The following is an 18,257-nucleotide window of genomic DNA, read 5'->3' as shown; positions in this document are numbered from 1 at the left end:
TTCCACCAGTTCCAGAGCATCCCTTCAGTGCATCCCAGTGGTGTGAAAGGGGATTTGAAACAAAACAAAACAAAACAAAACAACTAAAAGCATTTGACATCACACTCAGTGCAAGGAGAAGGAACTGAGCTCAAGCCAAAATCCTGGGATGCTCCCAGAAATCCTCAGGATGCTTCCAAAAATCCTTGCCTGCTTTGGAAAAGTCCAGGGGTGCAGCTGGCTGCTCCAGCACGCGATGGTGACTCACGCTGGGATGGGATGTGAGCAGTGATTCAGAGCTGGAAACATCAACAGCTCGCACAGAAGGGAGATAGGAGGGAGGCCAGCTCCTGCTACCGTGCATGAAATGGGCAGGGACGGGTGGTTGCTGTGTGTCTGCAGGCTGGGACATGGACAGAGAGCTCCTGCATGGTGACAGCCCCCTGGCATGTCCTCGTCCCCTTCCTTGTCCCCATCCTGGTGAGTCGTGCTCCTGGTCGATGTGGCCTCGTGCCCGAGGACACATGCATACAGCCCCAATGAAGTCAGTGCATCTCACATACCATAATGGCTTATGGAAGAATGGAGTCTTTTATTAGCTGCTAATGAACTTGACCCATAGTTTAACAGCCTCTGTGCTGTCTGTGTGTTGGGATGGTTTGTTTTCCTGTTTGCACTGTCAGCAGTGGTGCATGCGGTGCAGCACCTGCAGGATACATCAGGAGTGCCTCACAGACATCCCCACAGGAAAACACGTGTGGCTCTGAGATGGGAGCAGCCTTTGGGTGCAGGAGACACAGCAGCAGCAGCAGAAGTTCTCAGTGACAGCATTGTAAAATGAAGATGATTGGTTCTGTAGTGCAACCTCTGTGCTGGGGTCAAGGTCTCAATTTGTGTTTCTGTCCTTGCTGTTCTCAAATGCCCCATTTGCTCCACTCAGCCCTGATGCTGCTGCTCTGCTCCTCTATGATGTGTTGATTCAATAATAAATACCAAAATATCTTCCTACTGCAAAAGCAGCACAACAAACAGTCTCAGCTTATTTATGTATTTAACACTCCCCACATCCCCGGGATCATTTTGCCTCTGGATATCAAGTGTGAAACTGCTGCTTAGGAGATGAATTGAGTTTAATTAGGGCATGTGTTTTTCCTTGTCTCTGAAGATAATTACAGCACTACTGTCTGAAAGGGTCTCAGCGAGGAGGAGCTGTTCTCCCTACGGGGCCATGGCTCCTCGCCACTCCTCAGGACACCTTTGGGGTCTGAGGGCTCAGGCTGACCGCAGGACTGGGGGCTCCTGGTTTAGGTTCGAGCTGCCTGATCTGCTCAGACAAAGCCTGGACATCTCATTGGGTTGGAACCCTTGACTCCAGAACCGCAGCAACCACCCAGCCCAACAAGGACTGCGGCATCTTGGGGCATTTGTCCTCAAAGCAGCAGAATGTGTCAGCTTCCTAAGTGCCAGGATGAAGGCAATGGACTGGAAACCTCTCCAACACCCAACCCCTCTGACCACAATGCTGACGGTCCCGAGGTAGGAAGGAAACGCTCCCTAATGATGTGCGTGGGAACCCTGCCCTGTGCCTTGACCCCATTGTTTTCATGCAGGAGCCCTGGAACAGCCCCGTGGCGCACGAAGCATCAATCCTTCAGCGCTGCAGGAAGATTTCTGGATGGACAGGCGCCCAGGCTTGCAGTGACCTTGCTTCAGGGAATTAAGCCAGAGAAACGAGTCTGAATTCAAGCACTTTCCATCCAGCAACCCTGCAGATCTCTCAGGGAATGGGAGGTTCAGCCTTACTTAATTAGGGGAAGGCAGGAGATAAGGAGGAGAGCTGTGCTCACCAGCAGCAGACATTCCCAGAAACCACACATCCGGTCTGTGCTGCTGTCCATTTGGACTCAACCTGTGCTGCTTTTCACAGTTCCTGTACCTAAATTAAATGCCATCTTGAAAAACACAATTCCTCATGAAGAGATAGAGAGTCTGAACATCCCTGCTGGATGCTCCTGGCAGGAGGCACTGCTGGGACTGCAGCACTGTCTGTCTGTCCCTGGTCCAGCTCCATGCTCAGAAGAATGCCCACTGGCCACCTCATCCCCCAGCTCTGCTCCATCACTGCAGCGTTCTTAGATGTTTTCATACCCAATACGTTTAATTACTGCTAGAGTAATTTTTATTGCTAAATATAAATTACAACACTATTGCAGAACATGGGAGTGAGGAAAGGGGCACTGAGCAGTGCAGGTTTCTTACAGTAAAGAGAAATTAATGGAGAAGACGAAGCATGGAGTGGCACTCTAATAGAAAAGAGTTTCAGCCAAAATGAGTTATTTAATAGGACTCAAAATATACAGACAACTGAGCAGAGCAGCGCCCATCAGCTCCACCTTCCAGAGATGCATATGAAGGCCTGGGCTGTGTCACCAGATGTTTGTTAGGGGACTTATATGTCTGGACACACCGGTAGAGCAGAGCCACAGGGCAGCATTGCGGCAGACACCCAGTGCTTGCAGAGGGACGTTCTGAGTGTCCCATGTCAGAGCAAAGACGTGGGTGCTGCAGTCTGGGGCACGTTCCTCCATGCAGGCTCCAACATCAGCACAGAGGATGGGGGAGGCAGGAATCGCCTCGAGCTTCACCGCCTGCTGCTTGGCCTCAGTGCAGCATGGGAGCTCTCGGTGCTTCGGCCACGGAAACCTGAAGCTGTAACCTCCTCGAGGAAGCTGCCAAGAAAAGCTCAGGTTAGTCTCACAGCCAACAGAAAGCAACCACACAACCTCTGAACCACACCAGCAAGTGCTCCCTGGGCACCAAAACCTGGGCAGCCAGCAAGGGTCACCTCCACGGAGAAGCTCCATTCCTCCCTGAATGGCCCAGCCTGTAAGGCTACCAAGATGGGCTCCTGGCTCTCCCAGACCAGCTCAGCACCTGGGTTTGCTGGTAGCCCCGTTTGATTCCTGGCAGCAAACTCAGGAAGGCCAGAGCTCAGGCTTGGTTTTCTGCTTGCTCTCAGCCTTCCTGTGAGGATGAGAGCAGGAAGAGGCAGGGTGGAAACCTCCCACTGCGGCATCTTTGGCATTTCACAGCAGGGCATTCTAAAAGCTGCCCTGGGTCACACTCAGCCTCCCTCAGCCCATTGCAGGTCTCCCGCCTGCCCGGGATCCTCACTCTGATTTCAGCCTGTTTGAACCGTGTTCAATCCATGTTCAATCCAACTAATGAGCCCCATGGAAATCTCTGGGTGCCAAGCATTAATCCAGCCAGAGCTCAAGGACTAAGTAAAATGCTTAAAGACAAAGTAAGCTTCATCCTTTTGCCTCCTCTCCCTGATTTTCCTAAGGGAGGTTGGGGCCTCAAGGCAACAGCCACCATGCAAACGCCTGCACCGACCTGCAGAGCTCAACCTGCACTCTCAGAAATAGGCATTCTTGAGGGCAGCAGCCTGATGTACGGGAGGTGAGTTCTGCTGTGGTCCACCAGCACAGCGATTACAGCTTTGTTTTTAGGCAGGAGAGCCACGCAGTCTGAGTTCTCAACAGAGGATGATTTGCTTTTCCTTTTAAAGGGGACTCCTGATTATTTGTTATGGTGAGAAAGGGGATTAGGGATGCCTCCACCTGCTCCCACACCTCGTTCCCTCCAGATTCAGGATCCTAAGGGCCGATGTGGGCGCTCCCCCTATGGGCACCAGCATCACAACACGGGCTGGGCCAGCCGAATTTGGCACCAAGAGACAGCGGAGCTATTGCTGGAAATGGGTAAGTGGGTCAGGCCGGCATCCCCTCGGATTAGTCACAGCAGGTTTCTGCTTAACCTGTACTCTGGATGAGTCAGCCCCACACACCAGATGTTCTCTGGGTCTCGTTCATCCCTTTTTAGACATTATTGATCTCTTTTAACCCCTTCTCTAGCAAAATTTCCTTGCAGTCCAGGCAGCTGTGCAGAAGCAGCAGAGCTGCGTGCCCACGGGATTGGTGCTGGAGCTGCTGGCCAACAGCAAGGAATCCCTTTGCTTTTTCTTTGAGAAATGGCAGCAGCTCTCCAGCTCTCAGCCAAACGTACTGGGTTCCACAGCCCCATAATTACACGCTTTGCTGTCATTCCTAGCCCTAAAGCCACAGCAAAGCCACAGGCTCCAGAGCTTTTTGGTACACAACAGCGTACTGAAATCCTCCAAGGGGAAAACCCCCGGGAAGCCACAGACTGAACTCCAGCACAGATCTGCCCAAATGCGTATGGGTTCCTCAGTAACTGCTGTGGCCAGGAACAGTCAAGAATGAACTGAACTCTCACATTCACCATAACCGCGATTTAAAAACATTCCACACACGCATTTCTCAAAAGAACCCACAATTAACAGCCCTCAGCCTCTCATGACAGCTCATCACATCGCTGGCAGAATACAGACAGGAGCTCTGTGCTCATGTCTTCGTGCACCAGGTGGCTCTGCCCAAGGGCAGGTGCAGCAGAAGAGACGCAGGCTGAGCACCAAGCAGAAGAGATGCACGTGGTGCACACGTAACAGCACAGCCAGCTCTGAGGGCTCGTTTGTGCCCACCTTGAGAGGCAGCGGATGGATGCCCCCTAAGCCATCCCTCACTCCGTAAACACAGATGTTGACCACAATTTAATTTGGGCTGTAAGAACAATGAAAGCATGGGATTAGTGTGCTTACACCGGCTGTTCCTCGCATTAATATCAAAATCTCCCTGTTTATTGTGACATATCAGCCCTAATCCAGCAGAAATAAGCAGCGCTTCATTAAAGGAAGGCTGATGGATTAGTGGAGGAGTTAGAACACCATCAAATCTAGGTTTGCTCCCACATTGGTGTATTTGCTGATATGGCCAAACTCCTCATACGCTTTGCAACGATGGCTGCGGGCTGGAAACCTTCCTCCACCTCTCAGGTGCCTGGTGGGAGCCGGCCCGCTCTGCTCTGCACGCTGCTCCTCCTCCTGCAGAGCATCAGCCGCCCCCTGAGAAGCATCAAGTTTTTAGTCTGGGAAGCTCCGTCGTTACCAGCGTGGCCTTTCGTCATTCGGGAACTCATATTCAAGCAACTCACTTGGGACAGGGCTATTTTCAGAGCAGGACTCGTGAGAGCCCCCGTCTCAGTGCTCCCAGGCAGGACCCCGGACCATTCACCCCCTACAAACACACACACAGCCTGTTTACATTATTTCTTTTTTTTTTTCACTTCCTTCTTTGAAATGCAAATTCTGATACAGTATCCTCGTTTTTCTGTAAATAATTCAGAGGCTGCGCCAAAGCTCAGTCACGGTAGAAGCCCCGTCCAGCTAATGTTACTCCTTACAGCACCAACCTAAGAGCGAAGCTGCAAACCTTGAATTTCACAAAGCTCAGAGACTTTCTGGTGCAAACAGACAAAGCAGAAGGCAGCCTCCTGTCACCTAACAGGTCAGCAGCAGAGCTGGGGTGGGAACCTAAAGCTAAGCCCAGCTCTTCTCGCCTGTCCTGCTCGTTTTCCTTCTAGACCAAACGCTGCCAGGAGGTTTCCTCCATCCTCCCTCCCCCACTGACAGCTTCTGCTGAATGTGCTGCACTGATACCCTTGCAGGGCAGGTCTCGGCCTCCAATCTGGAGTGAAAAGCTGCACCATCTTCCTGTCCTTGCTCTGGATTTTTGTTGTTAGCGTGGTGTGATGACAGCACTATCCAGGTTCTCAGCACAGACGCTGGTTAAGGTTTGATTCAGGACTGTAGGCAGATGTCAAAGTCAGCTTCAAAATGCAATGGTAGACTGAGAGATTGAGGGGTTGCTCTGGATGTCAGGCTGAATGTGAACTAGTTTTTCTGCATCCTTACATGACAACAATTCATTTCTTTCATTTCCTAAGTAAAAAGCAGCTGGTCTGATCTCTTTTTCTTACTGTTTCCAGGTCTGGCCAACACAGGATTTAGTTCTAAGGCCGCTCTGGAAAGCAAAAGGTTGAGGAAGCCTGGTAATTTGGGCAGGCACTGGCTGATATGTGGGCTAATACAGACTTGCCTCTGTAACCCAGTTCATGGCAGTAATTTGCTTCTGGGCTATCGCCAGCTCAGGATCTTTCTCATCAGCTGATATTAAACCACAGAAAGGGCCAAATTTTGGAGCGGGAATTCAGTGGGTTTGGGTATTTTTTTCTTAGCAAAGCGATGATGGGAACCACTGGAACGCCCTGCCTAAGAGTTGTTACTGTTTTGTACAGGCAGCTTTGGAGCCTGAAGGCACGAAAAGGAAGGGCAAAAGTGCAGGGGTGTTAAAAATATCCCATTGCACACTAACGCAGCAACAGTGCACAGACATGGCCTAAAACCAAAACCATTTCTTAGCCCATGCACCACACCTGTGTCCACCTGTCGGCAGCTGGGATCAAGGAAGCACCTGGCAGCTGTATTTCTGACATACAAGGCCTGTGGCATTAACAGTGCGCTCAGTGCTCCCTGGCCCCACTCAGTCCTGCAGGACTGAGCCCTCACAACTGCCCGGCCTCCCAGGAAAGGCAGCTCGGAGTGTAAAGCAAACCAATAAGAAAAGTTCTCCAGGGAGAAATGCAAAAGGCACCAGCCTGAGAGCAGGGAAATCATAGAACTCCATTCTAATCATAGGTACATTAACTTCACTGCTATCAAATGCAATTGCTCCAGATTTCAACAGAAGCAATGAGACCACAGTCAGCCCTGAATCCTCGTGCACTGCACCGGCTTTTCATTCATAGTACACTGTATGGTGAATTGTAAGCAGGAAAACCTACATAAATCTACTTCCTTGCCCTTGAATTCAGCAAAGCACACACTGAACCTTAAGCTCGATGATGAGCAGCGCTGGGCTCAGACCACTTAGACACATTGCTGTGTTCTACTGAGCAGTGACGATCCCTCAGGCATCACCAGCTCACATTCCTGTCAGCAGCTTTATGCACGCAGAACCCCTGGCAATACGGCTGTTACCTCCTGGTGTTGTGGATGGTGGTCCCGCCGAGGACGACCCGGACACCCGGGTTGGTGCGGTTCAGGTTGTACACTGTCAGGGCCTCCTCATAAGTCGCCCCTCCAATGATGAAGACAATAATATCTTGGGGCCTGTAATAAAGGCACAAATACAAACCTGCATAAATCCCGTACCAGCCGTGGGCACGGAGGCAGCAGTGCTGCTGGTTTCTCCCCCCAGACCACGTTTCATTTCTGTGAGGCATCGGGCTGAAGATGGACAGCAACACACAGCCCATGGAGCCGCCTTTTGAACACTGTCTTTCCTAAACATTTACACACCGTGCTCACAGTCCTAACAGCCTCCTCAGCACACCCACACGCCACATCCCTGCAGAGCTCCACCACGACACATCACCAATGTTTAATGCATGACGGAGACACTGCTGTGGCTGTTAAATTCAGATCGATCCGGAGTCAAACGAGGACAGCGGTGGAGCTTCAGAGCTCTCGCGCTTGGTTGGAAGGGCACGGATCAGCTGCAGTTTTGCTGGCTGACTGCAGAACAGAGGATTTATGCTTGGGTTTACCTCCAAGGTTACATTCCCTAAGTAGCCCCAAAATACAGGATTTTACAGAGGGAAAAGGAGGGAGATGGGAAGTGTGAGATCCAGCAAAATGCAAAAGCAGTTTCCAAGCAGGTACCTCTATCAGAACACAGCTGCTTGCTGCAGTGGTGAAAGCAGCAGGCATTCATCTGCTCTGCCTGTGCAAGCTCTGGATCAGTGACAAAGCAAATGGAGCATAAGACAAGGATGACCCTGGCATGCACCTCAACGCTGTCTTTGGCTACTCCTTGCTGAGAAGCCACCCTGGAGAGCCCTTGGCACCTGTTGCTGTCCAGAGGAGCGGCAGCACTCAGTGCAGAAGAGCTGCCACTGATAAGAGGACCCCACAAAAAGCAAAACTGCTTTGAAAACTAGATGCAAATGTGCCCATGTCTCTTGGGAATGGAAATCAAAGGGAAGGCAAAGCATAGCAATGAAGTTATCTGATAAGCAGCTGTAGATGCTGGATCTCCACAAATGAGGTGGCTGTGCATTAGCAGCCCAATCAATTCACAGAGACAAGGCTTGACTGAGGAAGGGAAACTGTGTTTCTCACTTATGCAAAGCTCAGATGCACCTCAGGGTCAAGAACAGAGAAGTGTCTCATCTCATGAACAGATGTGTTAAAATAGGTTTGAAAATGATGAAGTCCGCTTCAAATCACACCAAGTTAAAAAGGAACTAAGTACACACAGGAGAAGCAGCAGCAAAAAATGAGACCATTCCTATTTGCACTACCCTAGCCCTAACAAAGTCAAATAGAACCAGACAGCCAGAGTTCTTACCAACTACAGTTACTGGCCACATTCAGCAACATCCCATTCTAATCAGAAATAGTAACTGGCTCAGAAGGGAGAGTTAGCAGTGGGACTATTTTTGGTTCTCTGCAAATAAACGCCAGATGGCACGGACTGAAGTTAGGGGGCACGTTGAAATCCATCATGTGAACATCCTTGCAGCTTGGTGCAATGGCTTTATCCTTACCTAAGCTCTTACTTACAATGGGAATGTCATGATTTGGTCAGCACTGAACATGGAGAAAAGATGGCTGGATTTCAGCTTTAACAGCCTGGCTATAACCTGAGAGCTCAAGAAATACCTACTTGATCAAAACCTTCCTTTGGCAAGCCTGAATTTTTTTCACCTATGGGCAAACAATAAAGCAAGTGGGTGCACAGGGAGGAGCAGATGTTTTTCAATTGCAGGTGCTGCCCAGCATGACCCACATACCTGTCACGGAGGGTGTTGGGACCCAAGTAGGGGTACTGGCTGTCCTTCAGTTTTCCTTTGATGAGCTGATCCAGTGTTTCTTGAAGGAGAGGCTGGTGTTGTGTATACACATTCTCAACGCCCTATAGTGCAAAAGAAGCTCCTGTTATGAATTAATACAGCAAGGCAATATGCTGAGAGAGAGCTGATCAGCTCTGCTCCTGTTTTATCCAGGCCCACCCCCTCTTATCCCCCCATTGGCCATAGAGCATGTAGGCCCCCTGTGAAGGAGACAGAGCTAGGTCTAGACCATGACACCTCTGAAAGCCAGAACACATGGCCTAGGAGTCCTGCCCCTTTACTGTAACTTTGACTGAAGCTGTCGTTATTTCATCTATGGCAGATCCATACCTTCAGTCCTTTGAGGAACTGTTTTGTGATGGCTACAGCATCCTTGGGACTGAACAGGTCACTGCCCCGGACCCGTTTCCCTCCATATTCCACAACAGCAGACACGAGCTGTACAGAGAGAAGCAGAACCAGAGTGCTGTTAACCTGGGAAACAAAATTCCATGCAGTTGTTCAATCAGTTTCAATGGAGGTACTGGAACAACGACCAAGAAGTCAGAGAGATTGATCCCATGTAGGTAATGCAGCCCAAAGAGAGGAAAGAAGGAAGAGAAGTATTCTCTGGATACAAGAAGCAAGTCACTGTGCCATGGCACTGCCTGCATAAGGAGAGAGGCTTTCACTCCCACAGTCCTCTGCAGCGATAGCAGATCTTCTATACAGTGACATCATTCTGCCTCTCCACCTCCTCTCCAGCTGCTCACTACATTTGTCAAGCTCTGCCACCCTCTCTCTCCTAGCCAACCCCCAATTACTGTTTTGGTTAAGTCCCTGGCTACAGCTATTGCCTATTCAGCAGGAGGTGGAAGAAGGAGAAAGGAAAAGTGCACCAGGCCGTCTGCGTGCCGTACATCAGGTCTAGACTCCTGGCAAGCACACTCTGCTTTGCTGAATCCTTCACAACATCACCAACTTTGGAAATGGAGATTAAGGAATTAGTTCTGACTTGAACACCTGCAGGCCCCAGCCAAGCTCCCTGCTCTTGTTGAGAAGTTAAGGCAAGCAACAGACACCCTCCAGCAACTAAGAACACTTTGACAACTGTGTGCCCCACTCATTCATCCAGCGGAAGGAGAAATATCGCATTACCTTTTGATATCTCTCTGAAACACCCCTGTTCCTGAGATCTGCCATCAGCCCTGGCAGGCTGTTGCTGCTGTGCCGCTCGTAGTGCAGGGCGTAGAGCATCACCAGCCGGGCAGCATCGAGCTCCGTCACCTTGGGGTTCTGCAGGAGGCGCCGCACATTCTGCAGCAAGATACGAAGTGGGATTAATGGAGAGGCCTTCAGAGCACATTAAATCAGACTAACATCAGGCCACTGCTTAGTAACAAAACTGCAAGCAGAAGGAATGCAAGGGAATTAAACTGTGCCATAAGCAACAGACCTGAGCTTCTTAGGTGCTCTGTGCTTAGATTTATTAAGTATAATGGACTGCAAGTTGTTTTCATGAAGCTGGGAATTCTCTGTAATTCTCTGCAGCTCCCCATAATGTGCCTCAGAGTGAGCCCAGCTCACGGTGCTTTCCTCCCAAACAGGGTATCCTCAGATGCTTGCAGAAACCTTTAATCTCTGCCCTTTTCTTTTCCAACCTGAATACAGCAAAAGCCGGCCCACATGTTCCATCACAATATTAACCATCAAGGAGGAAGTGCTGGCAGAGCTACAGTTCGCTTCCTTGTGGAAGGTGTGGGGATGAAGCAGCAGAGTCTCAGACAATCCCTGGATGTGAGAGGTGCAGGGTTGGCGACCCCTCAGGGCACAACAGTCTGCAATCCTACCTGTGCTTAAAGCAAAACATCAGCCTGTATCGGCTCAAGTGTAAGAGCGCAGCAGAGCTTCAGTCGTACAGTGGTTGAAACGGCAGAGGGACAGAACCAGCAAGGAGGATTTTTCCTATGCAGCAAGAGAACACGACCTTCAAGCACTCCAAAAATCCCAGCACATCTTGGCAACATCCTCCCAACCTCCCAGAACAGGGAGGCAGCACGGAAACATTCAGTGAACAGCTGTGAAACAATACTGTAACAGTTGTTACTGACCCAGCTGATTCAGCTACGTTTGTTGCTATCTGTTCCACTGATGCAGACCAGTTACTGAAATGTGGGGTAAAATCCTGGCTGCGAGCTGATCCCTGAGGTTAACCAAGAAGCTCTTGTTGAGGTCAGGAATTCACCTGTCAGGGTAAGGACAGAGTCCCACGTCCTGGATCCTGCACTGGCAGCACAGTGGCAATGCCTATATAAGCAGGAAGCTTGTAAAACAGAAAAGCTATTGTCCATCTAAGGAGATGGGATTCAAAACCTCCCATTCATCTCTCAAGGCTCATGTACAATGTCAGGATTAATAAGAGACCGGGAAAAGAATAACCAAAATGTACTGTACTCAGGGGGCCCTTGGCCACCAGAGAAATTAACAATTGCTGAAGTTACATCAGTGGGAGAACAATTCTGCCTTTATTTTGTGCACTGGTTATTCTTCATTGTGTCTGTGGCCTTGCCCCTTCGCTGCCATTAGGAGTCTGCAGCAGGGAACAGCCTGGGGCATTACAACTAAAGAGATACTGATCTCTCCTGTAGAAGGATACCAGTTCCATCTTTGCATTCTGCATTTATTTCCCAGCTGCTACACGGTTTTCAGTAGCTCTCGGTTGATACAAACACAACGGAGCCCTTTAGGCATGTGGCTATCAACAATTGCAGGCTGCCTATGTGCCATAAAAACTGCAGGAACACCACTCAGTGCAGACTGAGACCTGAATTAGCATCGAGGTCAATACTGACAACCTTACCACCACAGCACGGCACTCAGTGGGGGCCGACCTCCCTCCCTCCATCCCTGTCCAGTTTCCAGCACTGCCACGTATTCCTCTAATCATAAAGCTGTAGATGCAACCGCTCCACATCCAGAAGTTCATGTCAGCCCTTTCTCCAGTGAATCTGAGGTAACCTACCACAATAAAGATCGAGCACCCAAGCTTCTCATATGCTCATATGCTCACAGATCTATGTAGCTGTGCTGACTTCAACAGGTCTGTACTGATTTACATCAGCTCAGGATCTGGTAATAGACGACAGTGCTTGAGGATAATGCTGATGTTATCACTGAGCCACCCACTTAGAGAACAGAGTAACGGAGGTAAAGAAAACAGGACTTTCTGATCTGTTGAAAATTCTTCTTGTTTTCTAATCAAAGTGTAAATAAGTCCATTATATGGTGTAACTTCTACCCCAACTGCAAAAAGCTTTCCAACAGCGAGTCAGTGGTTGAGCTCTGCTATAATACAGCCGCTCCCAACAATACTGCTATTTTCTCTGGATAGTCAGCAGCCACAATTCATCATTATTGACATGCTGTCAGATATCAGGTCAGGTCATGGAATCCAACAAGCCAGCGTGGGGTCAAAACTTCAGTCTATACCCAGCTACAACAGAAGTCCCTTGTAGGCTTTTCCAGCCCTCTCTGCCAAAGAAACCTTTGATCTGAAAGGCTTTTCACTGTTCGGTATTGTTAAAAAAAGAAGTAAAAACCACAAGGAACGGCCTGCTTCAGTTATGGATCCCATTTCTTCTCCTTCCCAACAAATATGAGAAGCTTCTGCATAGGGGTCCAAGTTTGGTTGGTGCCTCTGCAGGCAGCTTGCCAGGTCCCAACCGACCTCTTATAATGAAGGAATGTTGTACTGTGAAGTGTAAAGACAGAGTCTGCAAAGATGCTTCTCAAGCCAGTTATTAACTATGATTCATCCCCATCTGAACTGAACAGGTAGGAGAAAAGTAATCCTAATGTCTTATGTTCCTGCCCTGTAGGACATCTGCGCACAGAACTCCCACTGACTTTCAGTATCAAACTTCATCAGCAGGAGACTGTCAGGAGCAAACCATCCAAATTCAAAGGACCTCAGGCAGGTTCTGAGCCCAGCGTACCTGGAGGGCGCTGGAATGGTCGTTGTGACAGGCCAGCTCCTGCTCCACCTCAGACACCTCCAGCAGGTTGCGCTCACCAACCAGCCGAGAGAGCTCTCCTACCACTGTCACGTGCTTTGATACCGTGCCCGACATCTTCTTGAACTGGGGGTAGTTCTCCACAAAAGCCTGCGAGGAGCACACCAGAATAAGAGCAACAGACAGCAAGATGTAGCGACCTGCACTACGCTGCAACAGGCTTCAACAAGTCCCGTCTGTACCTTCATATCCGCTATGGATTCCAGCTTCTGCTGCTCCTTAGGTTTCCTCTTCTGGAAATCCTCCATAAGATTCTTGATGTTGCTGCCAATCTCTGCAAAGTTCAGGTACATGTTCTGCATGGAACAAGGAGAGGATCTGAGAGGAAACCATCTGAACACGAGTCCTGACACAGCTAAAAGCCAGAGACACCGAACCCAGAACACTTAAGTACCATTGCAGATCATCTCATCTATCTGACAGCCAAACTTGACCGAGCAGCTTTGCAATTGGTCCCATTTACAACTACCAAAAAGCTGTTATTACGCACCAGACAACGTCTGTGTGACGCAGTGACTCTCACTCCACATAAACCTCCCCCACCTTCACAAAGTCACTGATTCCAGCATTCAGCCACTCATGGAGATCCCCACCATAGGACACAGCCACCTACATTGGCGTAGAACTCGTCGTTCTCAGCAGACAGAACCACCTCTCGGAGATCCTTACTGATGCCCGGCACACGCGAGAGGTCAACGCGGTTGTTGTTGATCCCCAGCAATTCATGAACCATAGCCTGGTACGTCCACTGGCACAGATGGGGAGAGAGAAAGGCAAGGATTGACTTCAGTAGGTATCGCACCGCACTGAAAAAGATATCAGGCTGAACTCAAACAAGTTCATTTTCCGCTCCTCCAGCAACAGAGCGGATTCAAAGTGTCTGCGCCTCCAACTTGTGTCAGAAATAAAGTCAGGAACAGAGAGAGACGCACAGCGGAACAAGGTCACTGTGAACATGTTCGTGTGCTGCCAAGCACTCGGGGTCACCTGGTTCAGAAGTGGGGTGATGGCATCGTCTGAGCGGTCCAGGATGAGGAGCAAAGGAGGAACCTCAGTGCGGCGAAAGTCAAAGAGCTCGTACTCTTTAGTGATCACTTGCTGTTGGGAAAAGGAAGGAAAAAAAACCCGCCTGGTTGCACGCATACCTGGAAAAAGTTCCCTCAGTTTTGTAACAGATAAAACAAGTAACACACAGCAGTTAATGGGACTTGTGAGAAATAAGGGCCTTCACTTCTTTTATAGGCAGAAACAAGGGGATGCGACCTGCCGAAAGCCACATAACACGAAAATGGAGGAACTTACAAGAACTGGTAAAGAACGTTACGAAAACACACTAAACAAAAATCAGACAAATTGCCAGACTCACTTAACGCTGCTCACCGCACCTTCACACATTCAGCGAGCCTCTTCGCCGGCTCAGAAGAGAGTTGGTACCGAATCATGGGGCATTTCTTCAGGGACAAAAGCAGAGCAGTCAGCCCTTGAGTTGTTCTGGTCAGATGGGCTGGATCCCAGTTGCGACCCTGGAAGGAAAGGTTGCGTGAGAGATGGGTCCTCCATCCTCAAACGCCTTGTCCCATAAAGCTGCATTTCCTCCCTGTGGGCTGTTTTGCCTATAGGAGCTGGGATGTCGAAGCCCACAGTCCAGATCACCAATTCCTGCCAACAACCAGCTCCCCGCTTTGGGCTGGGCTCAGCACTCTGCCTGCTGGGCAACGACTGCCACTGCACCCCTTTGCTGCGGCTACAGGGCTCCCTGTTAACCATAAAACAAGGCCCTTGAGCCCTGGAGGAGCATCAGCTTTATTCATACCTGGCAGCAGCCCAGGAGGTTGAGAGAAAAAACGTGCGGATTCACTGCAATGTAATCTCCATAGAACTCCTGCCAACAAGTGAAAGCAAATACAGTTAATGCCCTGCCAACCCCTGTTCGGCCGACAAGAGCACGTGTATTGGTAACATTAACAACCCCACGGCCAGTTCCCGTTGCACTTTTCATGCACATCTCTTTGCTGAAGCCACAGGCAGCACAGCAGCCTTGTGAAACGATGCCAGCAGCACCAGCAGTAGCTCCAGCAACCAGAGGGCAGAGAAGTGGAACACACGGCTTTTCTGCGGTGTTGCTGCATACTGCTCCAGACCTCCAGAGTCCTCCCATTGCCACATGCATGTTTGCTAGCTGTATATTCACCTCCTGGTGCTCTCGGAGTAAGAAATCTACTTAAAAGATTCAAAATTCACCTGAATTTCTGCCACGACTTCCTGTTCATCAGCCTCAGCTAATGCCTTGATGTCGCTCTTACTGATCACATTACTGAAATCTGAAAGCAAACAAAAGGGAAAGAACAGTTGTGCCCTGGGAGTGACACAGAACACAGAGACACCACAGCACAGGACGACCCGATTCTCCCCTGGAGCAGGAGTGGATTGCAACGAAGATCCTCGGCCTTAGTTACTATGCAGATAGTCTCTCTTACCTCTCCCAGATCAGCATCTGCTCAATTAGGCAAGGCCATACACCGCTGTAATTAGCAGATGCAATCCGGAGCGGCTCCTCCAGTACCGCGGGGCGACAATGACACCTAGAGGCCACTTCAGACCATCGCCCAGAACCTGAAGCGCACGACGCTTACCCCTCAATAGAACGACCACTGCAGTTATTGTGCTTCACTTCCAGACCTACAGAATATTCTGCAGCACCAACAGGACACACGAGGGACACGTGCCCGACCCACGCCGTGTGCGGGGTTCAGGCCCACCCTGGGATGTTTGTTTCTAAACGATTTACCTTCAAGATGTGGGGCAGCGCCTCATCTCCCTGTTATCATTGGAATAAAGGCACCTCCCTGTTATCATTAAGGCACTCTGAAGCCAGCAGCAAACTTCTTTGGTGCCTATGAAGCACCGTGAAGCTTTCAAACCCCTGGCGTTCCCAGGGATAAGCCATATGAAGCAATACATTGCTGTGTATTGCACGGATCACGTTATTGCTTCATAAAGTCTGGCAACCTGAACAGCGTTAAACCTCCACTTCTGGTACTCACAGATGTAGTAGATGCTGTACTTCGGCCTCCGCAGCTCCTGCACCAGATGCTCCACGTTCTCCTGCAGGGACACGCGGCGATCAGAGCCGCTCGGCCCCAAACACCCCGCGGTGCCGCTCCGGGGCGCTCACCTTGGTGGGCCGCAGGAAGCAGACGGCCTTCAGGTGCTTCATGGGCTCCCTGCCGGGGGAGTCGATGCGCTCGAAGAGATAAACCTCCTTCTGCAGGATCTCGGACTGTGTGTAGGCCATGCTGACGGCGCCGGGCTGCGGGAGCGACGCGTCACGGCACAAAACAACGGCGGCCCCGCACCCCGCCCGGCCCGGCCCGGCCGCTCACCGTCTCCCGGTCCATCAGCAGCACCTTCATGCCCGGCCCGCTGTCCTCGATCATCTTGGACACGTACTGCTTCACGGCGAGCACCGCGTTCATCTTCGCCGCTCGGCTCGGCTCGGCTCGGCTCGGCTCACCCCGCTCCGCCCGCCGGGCCGTGCAGCCGTCCAGCGGCAGGGGGCGGCAGCAGCGGCGCGGTCACGGACTACAGCTCCCGGCATGCCGCGCGGCGCCGCACTTCCGCTCCTGCGCGTTACCCCCCGGCGCTGGACTACATCTCCCGGCATGCCGCGCGGCGCGCTCCTCCCTCCGCTTTCCGGGTAGCGAAGCGCGTTCCGCGTCCCGGCCTTTTTGGCGTCGGCGTCGCCATGGAGACGGCGCTGCTTCCCGGGGCGCCGCCATGGCGGCGGGCGGCGCGGAGCGGCGGCCCCGGTACTTCACGGCGCGGGAGGTGGCGGAGTCCGGGCGGCCCCGGCTCAGCGCTCTCGGCCGCGTTTACGACCTGGGCCCGCTGCTGCGGGAGCGCCGCGGTACGGGGGGGGGGGGCCGCCCGGCGGAGGGGTCCCGCCGTGGGGGCTCCGGTCTGACCCTCTCCCCCAGGTGACGCCGTCCTGCCCCCCCTGCTGGGCGCCATCGGTACCGACGTCAGTCACTGCTTCGACCCGGAGAGCGGCGACGTGAGCGGGGCGGCCCCGCGTGGGGGGGGCGGACCGTGCCGGGCGGGGTGGGGTGTCCCGGTGAAGGGGTTGGGGGTCCCTGCGTGGAGCCGGGGGGTCCCGGGGCGAGGCGGGGGGTCACCGGACGGGCGGGGCGGGGCGGGGCGGGGCGGGGGCTTCCGATCCCTGCCGCGCGCTTCACGCGTCCCTCCCGCCGGCAGCCGCTGTCCCGCGTGGAGCCCCGCACCGGCCGGACCGGATCCCGGTACCCGCTGGGGACCCCGGGCAGCTCCCAGCCCCACACGCCGCGTTCTGACGGGGCCCCCCCGTGGGACGCCGAGTGGTGGCGGGACCCCCGGCTGCAGGTGGGGCTCCTGACAGCCGCCCCCCGCCTGCTGCGCCTCTGCAACACCCTGACGGGCCAGAGCTGCGTCATCGAGGTCGGTGGGGCGGGGGGCGCCTGGACCCCCAGATCTGACCCCGCTCCCCGGTGGGGTCCTGCTATTGGAACCGGGGACCCGCCGCTCTGACCCCGTCCCCTTCCCTTCTTGGGGTCCCGCAGGTGTGCGGGGAGGAGCCGGTGGGGGCGGCGCTGTGGCGGGCGCGGGGCTGGAGGGAGCAGCTGCAGAAATACACAGCGTGCTATGGGGGCGTCCCGCTGCAGCCCCACCTCAGCCTGGAGCAGAACGGGATCCCGGACAGCACCTCCGAGCTGCGCAGCCTGCGCCTCGACCCCAAGGACTTCATCCCCACCGTGCTTCTCTACTTCAATGATGACATTAGCGACGTGGCAGAAGGTAGGACCTCTAAGCACCCTCAAAACCCTGGGGATAGGCCCCTCGCCTCCTCAAAGCCCTCGGTCCTGCCCCCTTTCCCCCCCCCAGAACACACAGGACACCCCAAGACCCCCAAAGAAAACTCCCCAGCACCTCATCTATTAAAGGACCCCTAAAACCCTTAAGACAAGGACCCCCACACTACCCCCGTCACCATCAAACTTCCACCCCGCTCTTGCTTTTCCAACCCCACAGTGACATCTTCCCCACCCTGAGCTGCGGATGGTGCTGTGGGAGCATTGCCCCCATTTTGGACTCCAGTTGTGTTTTTGCAGCACAATAAAGCTGGTGTTTTTTTAACCCATTTGTTGTTGAAAAGTCATTCTGTGCGCAGCCATGGTGGGGCAGTCCAGGATCCTGTGGTTCAGGGTCACCCCCTAACAAGAAGTCCTGGAGGTCCCTTCCAACCCCTGCAGCTCTGTGTTAGGTATATACAGTGCTCATCAACAGCATTCACCTACTGAGCACGTGTCATTCACCTACTGAGCGCTCCCCCACTAAAAAAAGGGAAGAATTACATTA

At 52.3% G+C, this 18,257-nt stretch overlaps 2 protein-coding genes across 2 annotated transcripts; one reads left to right on the top strand and one right to left on the bottom strand.

Annotated features, from left to right (window-relative positions):
• Positions 1-2,296: 2,296 nt before the first annotated feature.
• On the bottom strand, positions 2,297-16,425 carry VPS45 (vacuolar protein sorting 45 homolog). Its single transcript, XM_072358393.1, has 15 exons — positions 16,250-16,425; positions 16,042-16,176; positions 15,911-15,971; positions 15,108-15,187; positions 14,680-14,748; positions 14,252-14,389; positions 13,854-13,964; positions 13,480-13,614; positions 13,049-13,162; positions 12,789-12,956; positions 9,952-10,110; positions 9,145-9,252; positions 8,755-8,876; positions 6,938-7,069; positions 2,297-2,708 (listed from the first exon to the last, which is right to left on the bottom strand). The coding sequence occupies exons 1-15, from the start codon at positions 16,340-16,342 to the stop codon at positions 2,621-2,623; spliced, it is 1,713 nt and encodes a 570-aa protein (XP_072214494.1). The 5' UTR covers positions 16,343-16,425; the 3' UTR covers positions 2,297-2,620.
• Positions 16,426-16,546: 121 nt separating this feature from the next.
• On the top strand, positions 16,547-18,033 carry CYB5D1 (cytochrome b5 domain containing 1). The gene is made up of 5 exons (XM_072358394.1): positions 16,547-16,675; positions 16,844-16,920; positions 17,121-17,339; positions 17,462-17,696; positions 17,931-18,033. The coding sequence occupies exons 1-5, from the start codon at positions 16,612-16,614 to the stop codon at positions 17,948-17,950; spliced, it is 615 nt and encodes a 204-aa protein (XP_072214495.1). The 5' UTR covers positions 16,547-16,611; the 3' UTR covers positions 17,951-18,033.
• Positions 18,034-18,257: the final 224 nt, after the last annotated feature.

This window comes from Excalfactoria chinensis, chromosome 31 (assembly GCF_039878825.1).
Source record: "Excalfactoria chinensis isolate bCotChi1 chromosome 31, bCotChi1.hap2, whole genome shotgun sequence".
Classification (NCBI taxonomy): domain Eukaryota; kingdom Metazoa; phylum Chordata; class Aves; order Galliformes; family Phasianidae; genus Excalfactoria; species Excalfactoria chinensis.
The sequence above is the reverse complement of the archived record's forward strand: the minus strand, read 5'-3'. Positions and strand labels throughout refer to the sequence as shown.